Raw genomic sequence first — 25,020 nt, 5'->3', positions numbered from 1 at the left:
GGATCAAGGCTTGGGCTTTTGGAAGGTGATGGATCATGGGATGCCATGTTCCTCAGTGGGTCCATCTATGGATGAGTTTATGGCTGATTGTGTTATAGGAAGTGGTCAGTGGGGTGTGACCTGAAGGGTGAACTCTTGTCCCTGGTTCCTCTCTTTTCTCTCTGCTTCCTGGCTGCCATGGAGTGAGCAGCTCTCCTCTGCTAGGCCTTTTTACCATCCCATTTCTCCCTTGGAGCCAGCCAACCATAGACTGAACCCCTTGATCCATGAACCAAAACAAACCTCTCCTTTAGGTTGTGAAGTGAGATATTTTGTCTCAGCGATGGGAAAGACTCATGCACACATGGGATGAGTGTTAATGAAGCAAGTTAAGGGGAACCAAGACAGTGGGCTTGAGGTGGAGCCAAGACAGAAGCTTCTCCATGCATTGTGGTGCTGACACAGTAAGGGAACAGGGCTGGGCGTGCAGCGGTGTCCTGATACCACCCCTGCCGCTCACCTTGTACGATGATGAAGGCTGTGGCATGGATGCTGTCCACACCATTGGACGCGAAGCACGTGTACTCCCCGCTGTCCTCTTGGGCGACGTTCTGTATGTAGAGGCCACCCGAGGGAGTGATGTTCACCCGAGGGTCGGCTGGCAAGGGGGTCCGGTCCCCTCGCGTCCAGGTGATCTGTGGCGCGGGGTGGCCTGTGGTGCTGCACTCTAATGTGACGCTCTCACCCACCAGCACCTCTGTGTTCTGTGGCTGGATCACAAATGCCAGCCTCGCTGTCATGAGCAGAAAGCTTCTGTTAGTTTCCTTTAGTTTTGCAAGGGTTTTGCTTGATACCTTTCTACATTCAGGCTACTCATTCATTCTGTCTTCCTCCAACATAAGCAACAAGAGCAAAATGTGATAGCATTATTTTTCTTTCCTTTCCAAAACGTGTGCAGGCAACAAAAATGATCCATAAGCTGGGTGTGGTGGCACACGCCTCTAATCTCAGCATTCAGGAGGCTGAGGCAGGAGAATAGCTGGGAGTCAGAGGCCAGACTGGGCTACATAGTTTGAGTTCAAGGCCAGACTGAACTGCGCAGTGAGACGCTGCCTCAAAAAGACCTCCCCGCAAAAAATCCAGACTCAGATCAAACAAAGGCAGGCTGCTGGGCATATTAGTGCACATCGGTCATCCCACCACTCTGGGAGACTGAGGCAGGAAGATGGAAAGCTCAAACCCAGCCTGAGCAACTTAGTAAGTTAGTGAGACTGTGTCTCAAAAATTATTAAAAAAAAAAAAAAAAAAAAAAAAAAGGAGCGGGCAACTGGTGAGCAGTACCAGTGGTGAGAAAAAGCTGGATTCCTTCTTTAGACACATACGAGATTCTATGGAGAACTCTTATTTATCCCAAACACATGACATCAGTCTTGTTAAACCTTGCTATTAATTCCTATCAGCACAAAATACTGTTTGTATTATGTATTCAGACCTTATAAAATATCAATTTCATCACAAAAAGAAAAATTATTTTTCAAGTATAAGTCTATGAAAAAAACCCACATGCTTACTAATGTGTTTTATGGCTGAGTTTGTGCAGAAGCAGGCTCTCCCATGCTGACAGCAGGGGTATAAAATGACATGGGCCATCTGGAGAGAGACAGCGTGGACATCACAACTAAACACGCGTACACACTTGCACCCAGAAATCACTCTGCTGGGAACCTAACTCACAGACGTCCTGTAGGCACAGGAGATACCGTAGGTACAAACATCCTTCTTAATCTTACTTTGGTAAAACTACCCTTTATCCACGAGTCTGGTCTCCAGAAAGCTTCAAAAGTCATTATTTTCACACAAAATTTAACCCATGGTGCATGAGGTCAGGTCTTGACTTTATTCCCTTTCCTGTCAATAAACAGCTTGGGGGCAGGGGATACAGCTCAGGAGCACAGTGCCTACCTGGCAAGCATGAGGCCCTGAGTTCGATTCCCAGTCCCAAAAAATAAAAAATGAAAAAACAGCTTGTAGCAGGGCACCGATTTGCTACAGTGCTTACCGGCAGTGTGAGCCAGTAATTAATTACACTTCCCATAACTTTTCTAAGAAACCCCCGCCAAATTTCTGAATTTCAAACGACATCTTGCCCAAGATGCTTTGAATAAAGGATGTACAGGGAGCTATGACAACTAACAATCTGTGAAATATCTAGAAGTACAGTGGTACCTTGGTCCATGAACTTAATTATGTTTCCATGATTCCAGTCACAAACTGAATTGGATGAGAACTGAATCAAATTTCTCCATAAAGTCAACATTGAACCTAACCACTGAATTTGGTTCAGTTCTTATCCAATTCAATTTGCAACCAGATTGGTGGAAATAATTAAGTTCATGAACCAAGGCACCACTCTAGTTACATGAATGATGATTCACCCAGGAGGGACCATAAGAAATCAACATCGGCAGGTGTCCCGGAGAGGGAGGACAGGGTGGGAACTGTGTGGATAGGGCTCAGAGAGTCAGGGTGGAGACTTTTCTGCAGCTTTTTCATTCTGTTAATGTTTAAGTGGTGTTCATCGAATGTCTAACCATCATCAAAAACACAGGCATGACAGTTAATCCCAGCGCTGCTATCACACCGGCACACTAGAGACTGAAGCTACCTGAGACCAGAACAATACCAAAGCTCATCTGCAGAACCTCAGGATTGAACTTTGCTTTGAGGAGCCTTCAGGGTTGCACAGATCAGAACCAAGGCCCAGAGGGGAGTCAAAGAGAGAGCTGCAGCTGAACCCTGCATGGCCCTCACCACCAGGAAGAGGAAGAACTAGAGAGAAAGTGGTCCCCTGGGGAAGTTCTGGTCCTTGCAGGGGTTTGGTACCCATCTCTCCCTAATATCGGGCAAAAGGGTGGTGATCACTAAAGAGTGAGAGTGAGCTGTGAGGGAGGAATAGAAGGGAGAGGAAGAAAGAAGGGGAAGAAGGAAGGAGAGTGAAGGGAGCAAGACAAGACAGAACAAGAGTGTTTTATAGATTAAAAATACACAAAAGCTCCCATAGCACATAACCAAGACAAGGTGACTATATTTTGTAGACAGCGACCGATAGTAACTCTGGACTCCAGTCCTTTAAGAATATATTCTAAAATGGTCTAGGATAGCCACCAACTAACTTCTCAGAGTAGTAGTGGGGAATAGAAGACAAAAAACAATGATTATTTTAAATAATTTAATCTGATCGTCAAAAGTTCAGTTCACCAGCCACTTTGAGGCCTGTTCCCACAGATCTTAGAAACAGGTGATGTGTATTTGGCTGCCCGTGGCCCAGGGAGTCTTACGAGCTGCTCTGCTCCTGTCCTGTGCGACAGGACAGTGCCTTCATGTGGGACAGGGTGGATGAGATCTTTGTGCATGGCCTGAGGATGCACTAGGGGCTGTGTGGGCCACACGCTTAGTGCTGGCGTTTAACTCCACTGCTGCAGAGAGAAAGCACCCCAGATAATACATTAAAAAAAGAGTGTGGTTATGTTCCAATAAAACCTAACTGGGAAACACTCAAAAATCGTTTCACATAATCATCCTGTGCCATCAAATATTCTAAAGGGTTTCAATCATTGCAAAATGTTAAACTCTTCTCAACTCACTGATCTGAGAAGAGGGAGCAGTCAGGCTGCCCCCCACCCTGAGGTTCACGGCCCATCTTAGGGGCTGGGATAGGGCATGCGCCAGGTGCTCAGACTGGCAGCTGACAAGGCTGCTGTTCTTGAGACAGATTCAGATTAAGAGGAGGTAAACACAGAGCTCTGCGATGCAGAGATTGGCCGGACATTCCGCTCAAGAGTCAGTTAACTGCTCACAAAGCAGTTCTCCTAAACGAGCTCATAGCCACAGTCTACCACCGTCTCCTTTGCTTTATGCCAAGTACTCACATCATTATCTTACTACATGCCTGAGTTAGGGATTATTTTATTCCTTAAAGCTGCAGCATGGCCTCCTTCTACAAGCAGGAGCTGCATCTTTGCATGGCTCTGCAGACATTGTAGCTGCCTCGCATGGAACTGTGGAGGGCTATGAGTCTAATGGCTTTGCTTTGGCAGCAGTAACCGCCTCTCGATTTCCTCTGTTAGCTCGGAATGTTCATTCACTACTATGTCTATGATGGGCTGTGGCAGCGTGGCAAAGACCGGACCAGTTTTTAAGGGTTAAGCATTTAAACAAAGGCACAAATACATGGAACCACACACCATGGCCTGAAATATAAAATAGTGGTGACAGCAGCTTTTGAGTGCTTATGCACAGAGCTAAGACCAGCTGGGGCAGGACTGTGGCTCTACAGCTGCATGTGGTCCCCAAGATCCGGCAGGGAACCACAGTGACCCACACTGTTTCGGGGCAGTGAGTGTACAGGCCCACCCTCCTGAATCCTCTGCTGACCACACCAGAAATTGGACCAGAGGGGTCACAGCAGAATTTGTTACCATGTAGAAGGACATGGCCAGAGGTCCCTGCCTGGGACAGACTTTTCCTATTTTTAAAATTACGTGCCAACATTTTGCACAGTGTAACTTTAAATAAAGACCAGTATTTTTATCTTCTTTCAAGGGAACAGAGTCCTCAGCCAACAAAAGCTCACTACCAAGCAGCACTAGCTGAGACCGGGCAGGGTAGGGGGCGGTCAGGGTGTGGGATGCTACCCTGAGCATCCTCATGTGGGGCCACCATGGGTCACCCTGTGGGCCAACCCTGACACAGCAACTTCCCATCCTGGCCCTGTACCTCCTCGTTTCTATCATGAGCGAGCTGGTGGGAAGGGATGGGGCAGAGGACAGTTGGGGCGATCACACACAACACACGCTCCACGTACCTGGAGACCCAAAATACCTTAGGGTCACCTCCTGTGTCTTCACCTCCCCAGCCACGTTCTTGGCCATGCACTGGTAAATGCCCTGGTCAGTCTCCTGCGTGTTCTGGATCATCAGAGTGCCGTCGTCCAGCAGGTTTAAGCGAGAGTCTGCCTGCATGCTCAGCTCATTACTGGAAAGACAGGGTCGGGGTGCTGATAGGAAATGCCTTGTGTACCCTTGGGGGAGGACACGGGAAGGCTGACCTGGCCTCCCAGGGACCTTCCTCCTCTGAACTAGAGGCATTTCTGGGAAAGCGCCTGTGTACCTAGACCTCTACCCGATTTACCCATCCAGTCTGTCCATCTAAATGCTTTACAGTGGTCCTAACTCCAAAGGGGAAAACACCATAAACACAGTGGAAAGAAAATCAAGGAAACGCTCTCCTTTTGAGATGTACAATGCGCTTCCGGTGCTACCTCATTCCATACAACCATGAGGCTGTGGCGTCCAGGTCCCTGCCCCCCAAATCCCTGGATCTTTGCTCTCTGGGGCGGGGGGGTGCTCCTCCTGCACCACAGAGGTGTCACATGTGACACTTTAATCCCTCACTTGTCCCTTGCCTGCCATGTGACGTGGTTTTTGCTCCTTTTGTTGGGAAGCATGCAGTGAGGAGACGGGTGAGGTTTGATGTCCCTCATGAGGGAATAAAAAGCCAGGTCCCAAGGGAGCCACCTAGGAGGGGTGGTCAGTCAGGGAAGCCTCCAGGCACCAGAGCTTGGGACAACAAAGCCGAGTTAAAAACTTTGGCCCGCACCCCCCAGCCCAGGTCAGGCATCGCCTTCCATGCTGGGCACTCCCGTGCCTCAGGTTCCCAAGGTACAGGTAGGGAAAGCCTGGCCCCAGATGCTCCAGCATCATCTGAACCCTTTTCCCCATGACACAGAAACCACCTGGACGTCCCCCAGCAGAGGGACACAGGTGGGCGGGCAGCAGAGCCAGCACTGGAGGTCGGGCTCAGGGCTTCAGCACTAGGTCTGCCACACTTGGTTCTCAGACCTCAAAGTTACAAGACAGTGAGGTCTCTGAAGACTCGATGGCACCTCCCATCTCCCCTGCACAGCCCTCATCCAAGGTCAGGGTGACCTTGTGTGCTGGCACTAGCTCTGAGGTCTCTGCAGGTTGATGCACCTTTAGCCTGTGTGTCCCTAGCTCTCTAATGCCACTGGGCAGTTCCCAAGGTCATCTCCGCAGCACCGCTGAGCTGAGACCAGCATCTGCTCTGGGACTCGGCCCTCGTGGGAGGGGCAGGGGATGGGGTCAGTGTCTGAACGGCTGACCACCCTGTTGGGTGATGGGACCTTAGATGTCCCCGTGACCCAACTCCACTTCTCCCAGGTCTCTGTCTCCAACCCTGTCGTCACATGACACACTGGGGAGGGCAGGTCCTCGGGGTGTTGGCTACGGTCACCTGGCCCGCGTCCAGAGCCAGCTTACACTAGAATCCTCTGTTGATAGGGAAGCCTCCCCTAGCTCCTCTTGGCTGAGTGCTGTGAGGGACCAGGGCTGGAAGGGTCTCCGGTACATGGGCTGGGGACAGGGAGTGTCCCCTGTCCTGCTGTCATGTAGAACGGGGAAGCCAGCGTCCCCATTTAACCTTCCCCACCTGGGAGGAGGGTGCTGAGACACAGCGGGGCGCATGGGTGCTGAGATGGGCCTCCTGCGTCCCAGCGACCTCTGGCTGCTGCTCCGCTCCATGCCGAGCTTACTTGTTCCGGAGCCAGATGATCTCAGGCTTGGGGTTGCCCTCGGCCCTGCAGGTGAAGTACACTGTGTTCCCCGAAGTGACGTCTGCGTCCTGTGGCTCCGATGTGATCCGGGGCCTTTCTGTATCCAATGAGGAAAGGAGACTTTGTTAGTTTAAACTGCGAAGGGAGCGGACGTGAGAACCCAGGCCAAACCTCGTGGTCAAGACAAAACCAGACCATCCAGGCCCATCTCGGACACAAACCTCCCCACGGAGACTGTCCTATGGCACAGACCCCCATTCTTCTTCATCTCGGGGTACAGCCTTGGGGGCAGCACAGACCAGACCTAGCAGACTCCAAGGTCACTCCACGCCCTTGGGAACAACGCCAGTGCTGTGTGGATGCCACACTCGCTCTCCCCAGGAACCAAGAGAGGAACCTTGAACAGTGTGTCTCTTTGGGGGATGAGTCCTCCCAAAAGCAGAGGCCTGGCGCTGAGGCTCCAGGCCTCCACCTACCCCTCGTGGAGCGTGCATCCCTCCTGTCAACCTCCCCATCCCAATCACTCCTACGATGGCTTCCAGCCTCTAGGGAGGGTCAGTGTGAAGTCTCAGCTTGACCACCTGGTCACTCCCAGGCCACCACTGTCTGCCACATGTGCTGTGAGTACTGAAAAGAAAGCACAAACATGCACACGAGCACGTACATGCACATGCATGTGCAGCGCCTTGCACAGGAGCTGATATAGGTGCAAGGCGCAGCCATCACTGCTAGGATTGCTAGAAAGATGGTTCCAACGGACAGGTGCTCCTCCAAGACGGGCCGAGAACGGCTCACCTTGCACACTCAGACCACAGCCTGCTGGATACTGTGGGAAGTCTGTCCAGCATAGGGTGCAGAAAGTGAAGCCGCAGCGGACAGGTGATCTAGGGCTGGGGATCCAGAGACATAGACCACAGACACCAAGGGAACAAACGCTCATGCTAGGGGCAGCCTGCAATTAATGGCACAAAAGCCAGTCCCCTCTCCACACAAGGAGACTGAAAAATGTATGTCCCGTTATCAGTGGGGTCCTCTCGAAATGTACTGATTTTTAACTTTATTTTGTTTTTCCGGTCTTTTTGTTGTTGTTGGTTTCGAGAATCAAACCTGGGGCCTCACGCTTTCCAGGCAGGTGCTGTACCACTGAGCTACATCCCTGATTAGCTTTCATTCATGTTGTTTTTATATTAAAAATATTAACGATTCTTTGGACAAAGAACTGAAAAATTTTGGGGGGCTGCCCTTGAACTCATGATGACCCTAACTTGGCCTCCCAAGTGCTGGAAATACAGGTGTGCACTACTATGCCTAGCACTGAAAAATTAATGTCTGTGCCAAAACAAAAAAAAACAACAACAAAAAACAAATTAAAAGAGGAAGCTGAACAACGATTTGGATTTGGGCATTTAAAAGGAAGACTGTACCCTGTAGTCTGACTTGGCCTTGTTCTTTCTCTCTGGATAAGTTTTACAGGGGGGTTATCACACTCCTAATGGCATGTGGCCAGCCCCCAGCTAGCCCCTCACGTCCATTTCTGGTGAGCCCCCCAAGGGCTGCCCCAGAGTCACCGATCTGCCCCGCCCTCTCAGCTGGGCCAGGTCAGGAAGCTGTAGCCTGGGCACAGCGGGCACAGCTGGCAACCTGAAACAAAACCTAGGCTGGGAGCGATGGTCGAATAGTTTCTCAGACACTAGAGCCAGCCCCACAAGCAGAGTCCTTCCTTGTCTCCCGGGCCCCAAGGCCTGGCTTTTAGAAGACTTGGCCTGTGGTGGCTGAAGATGCACACCAGGCTCTCTGTACCACCAACCCGGGGACAAGCCTGGCTTCTCACCACAGTTTAGCTCCTCGGGGGTGATGGTGGCCACTGAGCGGCCTTGGATGCGTCTGGGGGACTCGCAGGTAGCTGCCGCCTGTGCGTTCCCCGACTGGGCGTATGTCTTCAGCAGATCTGCCAGCCACAGGATCTCACAGTCGCAGTGAAGCGTGTTGGAGTCCAGCCGCCTGGGGAGGGGGGCAGCCAGTGAGACCCAGGAGTCATGAGGGCCCAAGGTGCCTGGCGGGCCATGGGTCCTGGACACACGCGCTGGGCCCACTAAGCACTGGGTTCCCAGCACGGAGCCTGAAACCAGGTCAGGCTCTGAGCTCAAATCGGAGGCAAGTGTGGACTGGGCAAGTTGGCGAAGTTCCTGCAAATCAGTGGTAAAGGCGCAACCCACAAAGCCTCCCCGTTGCTGGACTCTCATCACCCCCGGGGACTGTAGGGTCCCCATCATCTCAGTCCCCACAGGTCACAGAGGGGAAACGAGATGGCAGGGTGTGTCCCCTGTGGGGTGAGGTCCAGGGCCCCTGAAGCTTCTGGGCTCCTCTAAAGCCTGGCACTGACTGACTCAGCAGAGACACGACATTCCTGCACCCTGGGAAAGGAGTCGGAAGGGGGCCGGGGGACCCAGGTGGGAACACCTGGTACCACCACTTGTGCACCCTGCCCAGACCGCTGAGAGCCCAGCAGGGATTTGCCCAGGTTATCAGGTCGGGGGTCAGGTCCACACTCCAGGCCCACAGCCCCGGAAGACCACACACCCATCTGTCTTTCTCTAGGACATTAGCTCAGCAAGGATCAGGACACAGGCCTGGCCTGGCCATAGGCCTCTTCCAGCAAACAGGTAGCATCTCTGTGCGGACAGGATGCAGTTCCAGAAGGCAGAGGCCACCAGAGGATGGGACAGCCAACAGCCAGGGCACCAGCATGTGACCCACTGTACTATGGCTGAGTCCCAGATCCTGATGGTCAGTTCAGGGGCAGGGGTGGACGGCCAGGTAGGCAGCACCCAGCCAGTCCTGCCTGCCCCACAAGCCCATGGAGGGACACAACCACTGCGCTCGGAAAGAGGGGATTTCAGTGAGGCCTCCAGGGCTTGGGGCTTGGAGACCTCTCTGGCCGGATGGTGGCTGGGCAGTGTGGCAGATCTGCCACTGAGTCCAAATTAGGGTCCCATTTGAGCAACAGAGTGAGCAAACAGTGGGAGGACGGTTTCAGGGTGGACGGCAGGCCCCATCTGAAAGGGCTCTTAGCAGGCACCCAGGAGGAGCTGGGAACAGACAGCTGTGAGCTGATGCAGCCCGAGTCCCGCCCTCTGCCTGAGCTGGGCTTGGCTATTTTCTATTTATCTGGCAATTTCTTTCTCCTCCTCTTATCTGTCAAACATGGAAGTATTTGTCCTATCTTCCACGTAGCGTGCAGATCTTAGTTTGGCTGGTGATTTTATTTTTTTAATCGAAAGAAGAAAACTATACAAAGGTCTATGCCTTACTCCACTTTATCTCACTGAAGAGAGAAAACAGACACACACAAGTTGCTCAGGAAGGGCGACAGCTTCTCTGGGTCTTGTGTCTGGGTCCAGGTCATCACTGATGCTGGACTGTGCCACATCTAGCTGAGAAATGTGCCTTCAAGACCTTAGGGAAGGCACAGCTGTCAAGTAACTTCTCCATCAGCACCCAAATGCCTGGAGTCTATTAAAGAATGTCTTGATATAAAAAAGATCACTTGGGGGCCTGGAAAACAAAGGATCAGGCTTCATTTAGTGGGCCGCAGTCTGAGTCAAGGAACAGAAGAAGGAGGAGGAGACTGTAGACAGAGCCCATTTCCACCCATGAAATGCACGCTATGGAATTAGAAGCTCATGTGAGGAACTGAAAGGTAATTTTGAAGGTCTTAGCTGCCCACTAAAGGCTTAGCTTCTTCTCCTATTCTCAGTCACCTGCTCGCCTTCTTGCATGAGAACGGATTTAAGTTGTACTCGGACTCTTTCCTAAAATTTTCCTGACCCTAGAAATACTTCCCAGCGCCCAGCAGAGAGATGCCAGTGGGTGTCTAACAGATTCCTAGCAAAGCTACACAGCAAGGGGTATACTCACAGTCTCTTCATAGATTCCAGGTGATTAAATGTTCCTGGGACTAAATGTGTAATCCGGTTGTTATGTAAAAATCTGTCAAAAGAGATAACACAAACCAATTCTTAAAAAATACTTCTTAGGCAAACCAGAGTGCGAGCAGTCAAATACATCAGCTTTTTAAAAATACCTTGCTGCCAGGGATATAGCTCAGCGGCACAGAGCCTGCCTAGCAAGTGCAAGGTCCTGAGTTCGAGTCCCGGTATTTAAAAAAAAAAAAAACCCAAAAATCTTGCTGGTTACATCGATTGCATGTGTGTGAATTTGGAAACTGGACTCTTTTAGGCCAGAAAAATAAGGATATTTTTGTTGTTGCTGATCAGGTACTGGGATTGAACCTAGGGGCCACTGAGCTACCTCCCCAGTTGTTTTTTTTGTTTTGGTGTGGCTGGGGATCAAACCCAGGGCCTTGTGCATGCAAGGCAAGAGCCCTACCACTGAGCCCCACCCCCAGTCCCTAGTATACTTTTAATTTTATCACCGTGTCCATATAAAGAGAAAATTGCAAGTCTGCCTTCTGACCTGTTAAGCCAGAAAGGCAGGTTTTTATGCCCAAACTCCTTGCAGGCCTCTAGCACCTGCTGTCCTGACTCCATCAAAGCCACGAGTGTACTGGGCCCAGGACTGAAAAATACAAAACTAAAGAACACAAAGCAACTCACAGTCTTTCAAGCTTCGGTAAGTGTTGAAATGAATCTGGGTCCAGAGTTTCTATTTGATTAAAGTGCAGGTACCTAGAGGAGTTTAAAAAAAACAAACAAAATGATTTAAACAATTTAATAACCTTTTCAGGCCCAGATCTTCCACTTATAAAGCTTTTTTCAGGTCACTCATACTCATATGTCAACAGGTAACTGTACATACATGACACTGTGGAGAGCAACAAACAGGAAGACTAAAAACACCTGAAACTGGGCACAGACATATGACCACACACTGTGACATGTGGGAAACACGAGTCTGGACACGGACCAGGTCTCTGGTCCCACGACAGACCCCAGGGACACGATGGTGGCCCAGCCCTGACACACTCACTACAAAACACAAGGAAACTGAACAACACAGCTGAAGACACAGCTTCAAAGACCACATATCATTTTGGACACAAATCCCTGCCCTCGTATCTTCTAGCTGCCTCGTGGGCCCAGCAGGGTCATGGTCCTGAATCACATGCTGTGTGCGTGTCAGACAAACGGACAGCACAGGAGACTTAGAGATACACCACCGAGAGACACAGGATCATGTCCCCCAGGACCTCCTCTGTCACATAAAACATGAGTCTACGGCTCTTTTCTCTGAAAACTGGCAGAGTCAAACACTGCATGGGCTTTCTGGCTGGAAATCTCAGCAGGGACCTGGGTGCCCTGGTGATGCCCAAGGTCTCCTTCAAAGAGACCAGAGGAGCAGCAGAACCAGTGTGTAGCATTGGGGTTCCCACATACCCAACACAAGCACTGCTCCCAACCTTGTGCTCCTGACAGCTCTCGCTAACACTGACATCGCTGCCTGTCACTTCCGTGTCCCCAAACTTTGACTCCATCCCCTGGTAAAACCTGCTCGGGGCCCTTCCACTGGCGGGCCCAGGGCACAGAGGCAGGTGGTTGTCCTCAGGGACACAGGGCTCCTCGGGGACCAGGCTGTCTGGAGCAGGGGGTGTGCCACCAGGAGGGAATGGAGCGGGGCAAACAGGGGCTGCGTCTGACCTAAAGATCCCAAAGGAGACGGATGACAGTGTCCTCAGGCTCCATTGTGGGGCCCATCTGTGCCAGGCTGCTGGGGCTGGGGGCGACAGAGGAGGGAAAAGGTAAACACACAAGCCCCAGGGAGAGTGGTTTAGCCTGAAATCCCTTCCACCTGACCAGGAAGGCAGCTGACAGGAGGAGATCACAGGCACTAGGGATGCCAGTAGTGGGGGTCCATAGCACCCTGGAGAAGCTGGGCTACGGTGTGGTCACCACCACACCACCGTGGAGGACAGGAAGACACTCTGCAAGAGCCCAGGGTCACTGCTGAATTCAGACCTGGGCTCCGACTTTGGTCTGGCAAGCTCCCTCTCTGCCCCCACCCCTGGGGATTGAATCCAGGGCCTTTGCACTCAGCTACACTCCAGCTCTTTTTATTTTTTGAGACACTGTCTTGCTCAGTTGTCCAGCTGAGTTCAAACTGATGACCCTCCTGCCTCAGCCTCTCACAGTGCCAGAAGCTTCCTGCTTCTGAGCCTCCCCAGCAGGATCTGTTTTTCTAACATTACAGCCAGAGAGGGGGTCTAAGTTTCCCCAAATCAGCAGGGGCTGCCCCTGGCCACAGATGGTGCCTGAGGCCTCTGGGGTTGATCTCTCCCCACAGTGCCAGATGAGGTCCTATCACCTGGATGCCCGTATCCTAGAGTGGGGACCCCATGCTCTTGCCCAGGCTTCACAGGCAGCCACCGCCTGGGCACATGGTCCTATCACCATGTGTGCGGGCAGAGCCCACGGGGTCCCTTGCAAATGCCTGCCCTCCTTCTCTCATACTGTGCTCAACAAGGCCCAAGAGCACGGGGGCAGGGGACTCTGTACTGCACGGGGCGCAGGGCTGTAATCCACATCCTGCGAAGTGCACCTGCAACTGGGGCATAGCTCAGTGGTGCAGCACTTGCCTAGCATGCCCGAGGCCTGGGCTCAAGTCCTTAACCACCAAAGAAGCGCCTGCTGCCCTAGGTTGTCTGTGCCCCGGGTCTGAATGTTCCCCAGGCCTGAGCACTGCTGCCCCACCCGCTCTGTGCATAGAGGACTCAGCGTCTTTCGGATGATCACGGTGGGTGGGGGGCACAGACCGACAGGCCAGCACGTGGCCCTTTTCCGTCCATAAATAAAACCACAGAGACCTGAAGACGCCCGGGGTGAGCCTGGCAAACAACCAAGGAAAAAGCCCTTTGTTTCACCAGAACTTTCTATCGCATAGTCTACACTCTGGCTTCATAGCAAAGCACAACTTTGGGCGTAGCCAAACAGCACGGTGTGCTTGGCCCCAGTTACACCAACCCTGCCAACCTGGAGCACACGGCGGGACAGAGCTGGTATGACACGACTGCAGAAGACATTAAACCTCATGTGCAAGAGTCACCAAGAGGACATGGCGTGTGAGGGACACAGCCTCACGCAGCCCCGGACACCACTGGCATGGGAGGTTTTACTTGGGCTTCCCAGTTTGCATGTGTGCTCCATGAAAACGTGAGCCCCACAGGTTTTCTGGTTTGTCTGTTCACTTGTTTGTTTTTTGCACTACGGGGGACTGAACCCAGGGTTTTTGCACTGAGCTCCATCCCCCGCCCTTTTCTATTTTGAGACAGGGTCTCACTAATTCACTGAGTTGCCCAGGCTGTGCTGGAACTTGGAATCTTCCTGCCTCAGCTTCCCAGAGTGTTGGGATTATGGGCATGTGCCATCATGTCTGGCCAGCATTACAGTTTTTAGCATGAGACAGGGAGCCAATCGATGACTGTTCTTGGAATGCTGAATGCATGGCCTAGGGTCAGGTGCATAGAAAAAACCCAGTAAGTGCCGTGGGGAGGACACAGAGTGGACCCGTGAGAGGGGAGAGAGGGGCACGAGTGACTGGCCCGGGGCGCTTTCCATGTCCATGCACAGCCTCCCTGCACCCGGCCGCTGCGGACATGCATCATGCAGCAGCACACTGCGTCCACCTCTCCTGCGGGAGGCAAAGCGGGCACGGGAGACGAGGCACACTTACAGTTGCTCTAGGGAGGCAAGTCCCTTAAACGCTTGCCTGTCAATTGACTGGATCTCATTCTTGTACAAATAGCTGAAACAAGAAACACGGAAGAGGGTTAGCACACACACGCGAGGCCGCACTTCCCACGGACAGGAAGAGCTGCGTGGACAGGTGGAGATGTTTCCAATTCACAACTGCACTGGAGCAGCCAGAACGGGACACGGCAGCCCCGGCTGCTCCGCAGGCCCCTCCCTGCCCTCCCTAGCAGGGCGAATGCAAGGTGGCTGGCGTGGGGCCGCTCTGGGGCCCGGAGAACACAAACCACTCCTCACGCGCGTGTACGAGGCACTGACTGTAAGATTACACTGACACAGTTCTAAAGATGGGGCAGAGACAGCGGGAGCCTGGGGGTGTCCTGAATGCCCCCCCTTATAAAATGTGACTATCAGAAGAGACACAAGACTGGCCCATGACCTGTGTGCACACAGCCTGCAAAGTGAAAATGGACTTTACAGTTTTAATCAGTATATGTCTATTGTTGAACGGATAAAGAAAATGTGGTATTTACACACAATGGAGTACTACTCTGCCATAAAGAAGGATAAACTTGAGCTATTTGTAGGAAAATGGATGCACCTTGAGGTCGTAATGTTAAGGGAAATAAATCAGACGCATAAGCCCAAATATCATATAGTTTTGCTTATATGAGAAACCCAAAGTATATGAAATTCATATTTTAGAGTCCATAGAAGTTTCACTGGAACATGATGGACACACTCATCCTTCCATGTCTTGTGTCTGGCTAGGCTTGCACTACGGAGCATCAGGGTGGCTGTGGCATGTGGAGCCTCACACATCCCCCCTGGTCCTTTCTGGAGGAAGCCTGCATGCCCCGCACTGACCATGGCAGGCAAAGGCACCTAGTCCCCGCAAGACTCTGGGAGATACCAGCGCGCGGGCAGCCGCTCCCTCCTGATGCTTCCAGTGTCGCATCACTTCTGGAAAGGCCAAGTGTGTCACTGCACTGTCACTGATGTCTGGCACAGGACCCAGTTTAGTGGGACCCGCTCTGCTCCCTGTAAGTGCTGCAGCCTGTCTCAGTGCTTCTCTCTGCACAGACTCACTGAGGCGGCCTCAGAGACTTGCAGGCCATAACACATGCTGGCCAGGACACCCTGTGGTCTGCAGCACAGCACCCACAACACAGCCCTGCAGGTAGTTAGCTCCCCAGCCTGCTGGAGGCCCCCCTTGCTGCCTGTGTGACCATGGGCTAGAGTTCAACCTTTCTGTGCCTCAGTCTTCTCTTCTGCAAAATGGGATCACACACCTCATAGGAAGCTCCTGGAATGTGACCCTGGACACAGTGACTGTGGTTTAGTGAGTTACTACTACTTCCTCTGTGGAAGGTTCAGTCTGGATGGAGGAGGGCTCTGTGCCTATTTCTTAAAACAAAATGTCAGTGAGAATGTTGCTCTGCCTGAGCTTATAGCAATGAGGAAGGCAGGAATCCTTCGGAAGGATGTGTGACACATGAGACTCAAGGCAGGTGCATGCGTGTACCCCCGGAGCGACAGCGGAGCAAGGTTGGTTTTCATGCCAGCTCTAAGAAGGTTTCTAATAATACACTGTAATTTTCCACTTGACCACAGAGTTGACCCTTTGCTGATTCTCCAGAACCAATGTCACCACCAGGAAACCTGAATCAAGGGGAATCAAGGGGAAGGCTCCTCTCCTGTTGGAAGGAAGTGGGGTCCCAGGGAATGAGAACTCTCCAACTTCTAAACATAAACTTCAGCCCTGACCGCAAACACAAGGCTGAGGTAACACAGATTTCAGAAGAGGCGCGTGCGTGTGTGTGTGCACACATGCGTGTGTGCACATGTATGTGTGTGAGAATGCGCATGCATGTACGGTGCTGCAGACTGAGCACAGGGTCTTGCACACGCTGAGCAAGGGCTCCACCACTCAGCCTCATGCACGGCCTCAGAAGAGTTCTTAACACTGAAAACCCCACTATGCTGATTACCCAAATGCGTTCTACGAGGGGACCCGGATGCCACCTTCCTCCCAGGATGATCCTCATCCCATCTGTGTCCTGAAGGAGAGAGGGAGGGGTCAAAGCAGGGATGGTCAGAGCAAGTGGTCAACAGTGGGGTTGGCAGGTATTATTTAGCTGAGTGTGGTGGCACATGCCTGTGATCCCAGCTCTCAGGAAGCTGAGGCAGGAAGATCACTCGGAGTTCAAGGCTAGTCCAGGCTACATAGTGAGTTAAGGACCAGCCTGAACTATATAGTTGAGACCCTGTCTCAAAAAACAAAACAAAACAAAACAGAAAAAAATGATGCCCCAAACTTTCTAATATGAATGAACTAGCATAGTACACAAGCTGCTCTTAATTGATTTAAAACCAAGAGCAACAAATGAAAAAGTCACACACATGCACTCTCCCACACACACACACACACACACTGAATGCTGGCTATCATCTAACTGCATCTACTATCTAGGAAACCAAAGCTTCCTTCTGGAATTTACACAGCACTTAAAATAACAACCACAATGAGAGATAAACACACAAACACACACTCAGAATAAACAGAAAGTTGGCCTTACATTTTAAAAATCAGTAACAAGGCTTAGTGACATTCATGCAATAAAGATTAGCATTCTATGCCAAAAGATGACAGAAAGAAAGTTTATACATAACATTTTCATTGAGGAAAATATATTTTCATAAAGTACAAGGCAGTCTGTAACTAGGAGCCACTGAAACATCTAAAATCAAAGTGGATTTTAAGATATACATCAGCACTAAAAACTGCTATGGGGCCGTGGATATAGCTCAGTGGTACAAGCACCTGCCTGGCAAGTGCAGGTCCTGAGTACGTTTTCTGGTACTCAGGTACCAATTTCTGGTACCAAAAAAAAAAAAAGCTGTGTTTTAAAAATCAGCTTAAAGATATGTAAATTCAATTATAATATAAATTTCTAGTAAATTTATATCGTTAGAAATGGCTCTCTTTGGAAAGCTACCTATGACCTAAAAAGAATAGCAATTTGCTAAATCCAAGGGACACATACCTCTAGCTTGTGTAGACTCAGGATGTTATCTATGCAACCTCAATGTCTCCTCAAATCCTTCCCAGTTTAAAATAAATGCACAGGAAGGGTACTAAACCAGTGCTTTTCAAAAGAAGTCCTTTTCTTTTCTTTTTTGAGACAAGGTCTCACTATGTAGTTCAGCTGGCTTTGAACTCACTATGCAGCCCAGGCTGGCCTTGAACTCTCAGGGATCTTCCTGCCTCAGCCTCTTGAATGCTGAGACTACAGGTGTACGCCACCACACTCAGCAGGAAGTCCTTTTCTAAACTACAAAACTAACTTCAACAAGTAGATGTTCTGGATAATGAATTAAAGCTGATTTTTTAAAAAATAAAGTTTAACTAGATAAAAAGAGATAAAATCAGGGGAAGATAAGAATTAGCAGGAAGTGATGATATTCCAGGAAAATGAACACCTCTCATTGTGTGCTCCTACAGCTGGAAGGAGAAGGCTTATGTTCTGTAGCGAGCAGATTGGCTAGGCATCACTGATCACACTGGCATTTTCTGTCCCCAAAAGTATCACTGTCACTAGGTTCATGGTTACTGCACCTAGCACCTCTTACACAAGACTTAGTGACTCTACATGGTCACAGAACATGGCACTTTATCCTGGTGACAGCCCCCTTTAAACTCCCAGCGAAATTCCACTCACCTTCTGGAAATAAAGTTCCTGGGATGAAGCCTGTATAGAAAGCCATACACTGCACACATGGCGAGGTCACACCCCATATTATATGCACAGAGAAAGAATGATCGTCAACTTACAGATACTTCAAATTCTCCAAGTCCTCAAATGCGCCGCTGGGTATCCGCTTGATCTGATTGTTGTTGAGAAGCCTAAGAAAGAAAGGGTGACAGGACTTCAAAACAGAACACTGCTCAGAGGTACTAAAGACAAACTTTCCAACAACTGTGGAGACCACAAAATAACCGAGCCATAGAGCCTGGATCACCATCGCTAAGCACCAAGATGACCCAAGAAACCATGGTGTGTGACCCTTGGGGTTGACAGATTTCCCCAGGATGAGTTTCCACTTATTTCACATTTTCCACCTTCTTATAGAAAAAAATCCTCTCTCCTGTATAAATAAGTATACAGTTTTGCCCTGAAATCTGATTTCCCACTGTAGGTAAGATTGGACCACTCTGCAGCAACCCTGGAAGCCACACTAAAGGAGTCACTCAACACCCACACCATTGGTTCCCATGGATAACAGAAATGGTGTCCAGAGCCACCACTCCCCCTGCCTTCCATGGGCCTACTTGGTTGGTTCCTGTCTCTGCCTTCCTGCAGGAGGCCAAGTAGTGAGTCCTGGTGCTGAGGACAAATCTGTTTCTGGTGGTGCTAAGTGTGCTCAGGGAGGTGCAGGTCCAGGTCTGTGGCAGAACTGGGTGGACTGAAGACCTGCCGCATCCACACTGAGCACAGCAGAAGCCCCATCCCACTCCCTCTCACAACAGAAGGAGAGCAGCCCTGGCCCAGCAAGCAAACAAGGGTCTTGGGAGTGATCACCAGCCTGGGCCAAGGCATGAGCTGTCATGTTACAGGACCTCACTCCAAGGGGACTGAGCACACAAACGGCACCCAGCTCCATGGCCCCTGGCCACGCATGCTCAACGGCGGCTCAGATGTGACCACAGCGGTCAATGGCCTGCAGGGGACTGCAGTGATAGCTTCCATTTATCCTTTCTCTATGGGTTCCCCATCCAAAGTTTCAACTTACAGTGTGTTCAAGTTTCTCAGCCGCCTGAATGCCCCGGGTTGGATCTCTCTAATTCTGTTAAAGCGAAGGTCCCTGCAAAGAAACAAGAAATGTGTTTGTATGAGAGAAAGGCATTTTCAAAATGAGGTGTTTAAAAAAATTCAATCACTCAGGATATGCCCTGGATGATCCCTTGTCTCTGTGTGAATATTTATCTGAATGACAAAAAACCAAAGAAATCTGATTAAATAGTAAAGTGTGAGGTGATAAAATTACAAGACCTACACAGCCCACCTCTGGCTGACACATTAGAAACTACTGTCAGGAAGTCTCAGGATGATGCACACAGATGAAAGGTCTGCCGATGTTCCAGAAGGAAGTCACGCTTGCTCTGAAATGTGCCGACACTTGTCCAGCACAGTGACCATTTCATGAGCTGGAATTTTGCTGCTCCTCACTACTTTGCAGTGTCACCTCTATAGAGCTCAGACAGGAAGTCTATAACCACAGATGGGCAAACTTTATGTCCACAACTACATACAGGCAGACCAGATGCCCCATAACCACACATTAGTAGACTTGATGTCCTATGACCACAGATGGGTAGACCAGATGTCATAACCAAAGATGGACAAACAGGATGTCCGTGACCACAGATAGACCAGATGTCCATAACTACAGATGGGCAGACCAGATGCCCCCATAAGCACACATTAGCAGACTTGATGTCCCATAATCACAAATGAGAGACCAGAATGTCCCCATAACCACAGAGGGGTAGACCAGATGTCCATAACGTAAGATGGACAAACTGGGAGTCTATTCCCAGAGAAGGGAGGACCGGATGTCCTGTAACAACAAGCCAGTTCAGCAGGTGAGTTGGGAAAGTGACGCTAACATTTGGGCTTTGACCCCATGTTTCCAAACAGGCATTCTGAGGGATGGGACTTGAGAGACCGGGAGGTGGGGAGGTAGGGGGTTTGGGGGATGTGACAGAATCATCTCAAGCTGGCTCCACAGGGGAAAGGCTTTGAGTTCAGGGGAGCTGGTGCTCAGCAGAGGGGACCTGGGGACAAATCTAGGGACAAGATAGGATCAATGTCAAAGTCCTAAAGGGAACCCTGCAGGGAAGACGTCAGGCTGTCTCCAGTTTGAGTGAAATACTACATTCAATATGTGTGAAAATCATTGGGAAAACAAACAGAAGACTTAGTCTTCATTGGGCAGTCACAGAAAAATTTAAATTCCTTACTCAGAGAGCAGTGAGAATGGTTAGGGGTTGGACTTTGTCTCCCCTAAACTCACATCCTGAAGCCCTCCCCGCTGTGCCTCAGGATTCAGCCTTGTTTGGAGATAAGACCTGAACAGAAGTGACCAAGTTGACAGGATGAGCTGTGTCCTTAAAAGGGGAAAGTGGAGACAGAGACACAGGGACTGGGCCAGGAGGAGAGCGCGACAGACCAGGGCGCTGTACTGAAGCCCGGGAGCCATAGCTGGGAGCGGCCGGGACAGCCTGTCAGAGCCAAGGCAGGGGCCGGCCTGGGACTCCGGTTCTGAGGGCGTCAGGCTCGCATCCTGGGAAGCCACAAGATTCCTGGCACTTTGCTCTGAGCCCAGGGAAAGTGAGTTGGGATCCTGAGGCAACATGTGGTGGCAATCAGGAATGGCTGTTTCTCATAGGACATTTTCCGAACTCTGGAACCACTCGAGGTCTTTTCAGGAACCTGGTTCTCTGCAGCCACTTTAATCACTGACGGTGATTTACATAATTGGCTCTAGTTACTGCTCAATATGACACTTCTCAGAAAGTATTGGTTTGAGCCACTAACACAAACTGTTTAGCTGAGGGGGCCATAAAAGAAAGGGGGCCAAGGTCTTCGAACAGGAAGGAGTGGTGGAGATCTTCCCTTTCTGCGCCCCAGCACCCCGGCCTCCTTCCGTGGCACGCTGCCCTCCGCCCTGCATTTCCTTCTTTGCTGGTTCTCACTGTCTGTTGAGATGCTGTCCCCACACTCTGCTCAGACCAGACTGCTTTGACTAAATGGGGTCTTAATTCACAATTATGTTCAGAGCCCCTGGGGCTGTGCTGAAAGTTAGAAGCACCGAAAGAAGACAGGAGTGGAGGAACGGATGAAGGGCTCAGATTGTGTTGGGGCAGATGACGGGAGGAGGGCAAAGATGGAAGTGGAAGAGTGGAGATTTAGGCCCGAGGAAATTACTTGGCTAACCAGAAGCTAAGCTGGGTGATTCTCTTCCTAGCGCTTGTCGGTGGCAGAAACAGAGAGGCAGTTGTTATCCGCCCAGCTCCGGAGCAGCCCTGCTCCCACTAGACGTTCAGGAGGCTTCGGATCCCATAGTCCCAGGCACTTACTCTCAGGGTTCTCCAAGAGAGATGCCTGGGATACCCAGGAAAGATGCAGTGAGAGTTTCCCAAATCTGGGTCTAAGCAACACAACTCAGGTCAATTTATAGTTCTTACTTAAAAAGCTGGCAAGAAGTTTTAGGGGGTTTGCACTGTTGTGTTTTTCATATTTCTATTACTCTAAATTCCTGATGGAGCCACAACACCTACTGGAAGAAGAAGACATTGTCAAGCTTTGTAGCTGAGGAAGAAGCAGCAAAGTACAGGTTTCTAGTCAAGATCACAATCGTAATTCTTTACAGAGCTGCAGAATAAAAGCCTAGTTAAGATATTTTAACCTCCTGCAGAGTAATGTAAGACGCACAGGCCACGCAACGCCATTTAATCATGGAAGAGTCTCTATGGAGAAAAACATCATCATCTTTAATGATGTTATGTCTAAAATAAGATAATCTTTGATTTTTTCCACATGTTAAGTGATGTGTTCTGTTTTTGCTTTTGAGATGGGGTCTCACTTTGTAGTGCAGGCTGGCTTTGAGTTCACCATATGGCCCAGGCTGGCCTTGAACTCACAGCAATCCTCTTGCCTCAGTCTCCCAAGTGCTGGGATTACAAGTGTGCACCACCACGCCTGGCCAAAAGGGATGTTTTAATTTACTTTTAAGCAAAGATGATTTAGCATCAAATTCAACATCACAAATCCATGCTGTGTGGTTTGAAAGCCATATGTATTTTGATTGTAGACAGAAAATGTAACCACACAGAAGGTACTCATAAGCTATGAAGGACACTCGTACTTGTTGATTTCATGGGGGGGCGGTCTCCTTGTTTGTTTGGGTTTTTTTGGTACTTGGGGACCTATTTCTCACTAAGGAGACAAAAGGCCACTTGCAGATTTCTCTCTGCAAACAAGACATTTCAGAGGTGAACTGACTCTCTTCTCCTTGTCTTTCACTCACTACCTTCTTTCAATAATCTGGACTTTTGAAAAAAGTACTCTGGGCATCATTATACATTATGTAAGATTGCCATTCATGACTGGATCCCACGGGTGAAAAACCGGGAAACCTATTGCAGAATCACCCTCATTTTGATGCTTCTCATTAGTACCGAGAATTTCTGCATGGCTGCTTCAGCCAGAGGCCAAGTGACAGCCTCGGGCACTGCTCTAATGAGTCTGTAGTCCAGCAGGAGGGCACCCCCAGTATGTCCTGAAGGCCTCAGCCTCTGCTCCACTCCAGAGGGGAAATCAGTCTTAAATATATATAGTCTTTATTTGTGTGACTGGAGTTGAACTCAGAGCCTTTCCACTGACCTACTTCCCCCTTTTTTTATTTTTTATTTTGAATCAGTGTCTTGCTGAATCACTAAGCTACCCAGGCTGGGCTGGACCTTGTGATCCTCTTGCCTCACCTCCCAGGGTGCTGGGATGACTACCACACCTCCCTTAAAAATGAACTATGAAGAGTCAGGCATAGTGGTATATTCCTGTCATCGCAGCACTCAGGGGGCTGAGGCAGGAGGATCGCTGTGAGTTCAGGCGAGCCTGGCCTGGTACATAGTTCATGACCAGCCTGAACTGCATAGAGACAGCCTGTCTTGAAAATAAAAATGAATTTTCAGTTTTAGAAATTAGAACTGTAACGGGTGCTCACATGAAGTTCTGAGTGTGGAAGACAGCACTGTGTTGTCACTGGGGGGAGGCGGTGCGCGGGTGAAGGTATGGATTTAATGTCTCTCAAGCCATCTCTGGATCAGTCTCATGGTACACTTGGCTCTGATATGATCAGGCTTGGTAATGGCGGTCACTAGTATGTTGAGTATGCAACAGGAAGCAGTGTTTGTGAGTGGGTCTCCGTGCACTGGAGTGGCCACTGGTGAAGTCCCAGGCCTGAGAGCAGGATGCCCGCGGAAAGCGGGTGGAGGTCCCACGTTGAGCTCAGAGACCCCAGGGGGGCTGCCGAGTAGACACAACAGGTACAAGAGCTCGGAGGGCTGAGGGGCAGGCGAATCTGCTGGCAGGGTGGGAACGAGGCTGCGGATGGGGGCAGAGGGCTGAAGGAAATCAACATATGCAGTGGGGTGAGGGAGGACAGCCCAGGTCACAGCTCCTAACCTGCAGAGGGGGTGATGCCAGGACCCACGCACTGGGAGGGCCATGTGATGGATCTCTGAACAAACCTGATGAACCCATGCTGAGACCAAACCTCAAACCCTAAAGAGGTTTCCAGGCTTGAACCCAGAACTCATCAGCCTCTTTCTGAGGCCAGTACATTGCGTTTCAGGGAGAGGCAGGAAATCTTTCTCACCAAGATTACTCCCTTCCAGTATCCGCTTTAGGAAAAAGTAACCTCGGCTGCTCCATGGAGCAGAAAACTCACAGAACAAGAGCAGGGTTTTTCATGTTGGGAGATTCCACGGAGTCAAAGCAGAACAATGAAATCGCCCAACTGTGTAAGAAGAACATCTTAGTTGGAATGCTGATTTTTTTTTCCTTTTTGCAGTTCTGGGGATTGAACCCAAGGACTTCACATGGAACTACATCCTCCAACCCTTTTTAAATTTTTGTTCTGAGACAGAGTCTCCGTAGGTCCAAAATAGGCTAAGCTCAAGCCTGTAAATTCTCCTGCTTCTGCCTCCCAGGGTGTTTGAAGTCACAGTGTATGCCACCATATCCTGAATGCTGAATTTTTAAAACTTAAATCAAATTTTGTACGTTGATAGGGGATAAGTTTAAAACATTTTGCTGAGCCCTAGAATAATACTGTATTCCAATGTATAAAATTTCAATTCAGGGAACAGATCACCTAGGCACATCACTGTTGCTGCTCCGATAAGGGCCATCTGCCAGTCCAGGGGCATGCAGGGGTCCACCTAAGGACATGGCCGCAGGATCCAATGCCACCACACCCTCCAGTGCCTCCTCCGTCGTTTGCCCAGGGTCGGGAGGGCTGGGCAGGAGTCCCGACGGGCCACACTGATGGTGGGTCATCCTCGGCCACCACAAGCCAATTGCTCTTTCTGATGTCTAGTAGTTTACCTTAAAACCTTTTTACAAATGCACTTCACATTCCATTCCTTATTAGCTGCAAACATGTTTAGCCAGGTGTGGTGGCACATGCCTCCCATCCCAGCACTAGGGAGGCTGAAGCAGGAGGATCACCGCAAGTTTGAGTCCAGTCTGGGCTACACAGTAAGACACTGTCAAAAAACAAAAACAAACCTAGAAGCTATGAGCTGTGCACATCCGAATACCAGGCGTCCCTACCTCCCAGGGCAGTTCACTGACTGTGTCACCCCAAAACACCATGTTGAAACCTCATCCCCAGAGTGATGGACTCAGGAGGCCTTTGAGAGGTGGGGGCTGTGAGGACGCCTCCCTCCCGTGGGACCAGCACCCTCACCAGGGGGCCCCAGAGCCGCTTCTCTCCCACCATTTGGACCCAGCGAAGGATGGCGACATGCATCACCGGGAAGCAGCCCCAACCATCCTCCTATCTGTCAGTGCCTCACCCTAGGAATGGGGGCCTCAGGAACCTCAGGGAATGTGCTTCCGCCCTCTGTGGACCCCA

At 50.4% G+C, this 25,020-nt stretch overlaps 1 protein-coding gene across 2 annotated transcripts in view; it reads right to left on the bottom strand.

Moving 5' to 3' along the window:
- Window positions 1-25,020, bottom strand: part of Pxdn (peroxidasin) — a gene marked incomplete at its 5' end in the record, with an annotated part of 69,028 nt that overhangs the window by 24,766 nt on the left and 19,242 nt on the right. Inside the window, 9 exon segments of one of the 2 annotated variants that reach the window (XM_005404386.2) lie at window positions 500-772; window positions 4,844-5,013; window positions 6,590-6,707; window positions 8,442-8,611; window positions 10,529-10,600; window positions 11,227-11,298; window positions 14,297-14,368; window positions 18,149-18,220; window positions 19,108-19,179. In XM_005404386.2, coding sequence (XP_005404443.1) covers window positions 500-772; window positions 4,844-5,013; window positions 6,590-6,707; window positions 8,442-8,611; window positions 10,529-10,600; window positions 11,227-11,298; window positions 14,297-14,368; window positions 18,149-18,220; window positions 19,108-19,179 — 1,091 coding nt within the window. 2 annotated transcript variants of the gene reach the window in all.

The sequence above is a fragment of the Chinchilla lanigera genome, unplaced genomic scaffold, assembly GCF_000276665.1.
Source record: "Chinchilla lanigera isolate Chin_1 unplaced genomic scaffold, ChiLan1.0 scaffold00086, whole genome shotgun sequence".
Classification (NCBI taxonomy): domain Eukaryota; kingdom Metazoa; phylum Chordata; class Mammalia; order Rodentia; family Chinchillidae; genus Chinchilla; species Chinchilla lanigera.
The sequence above is the reverse complement of the archived record's forward strand: the minus strand, read 5'-3'. Positions and strand labels throughout refer to the sequence as shown.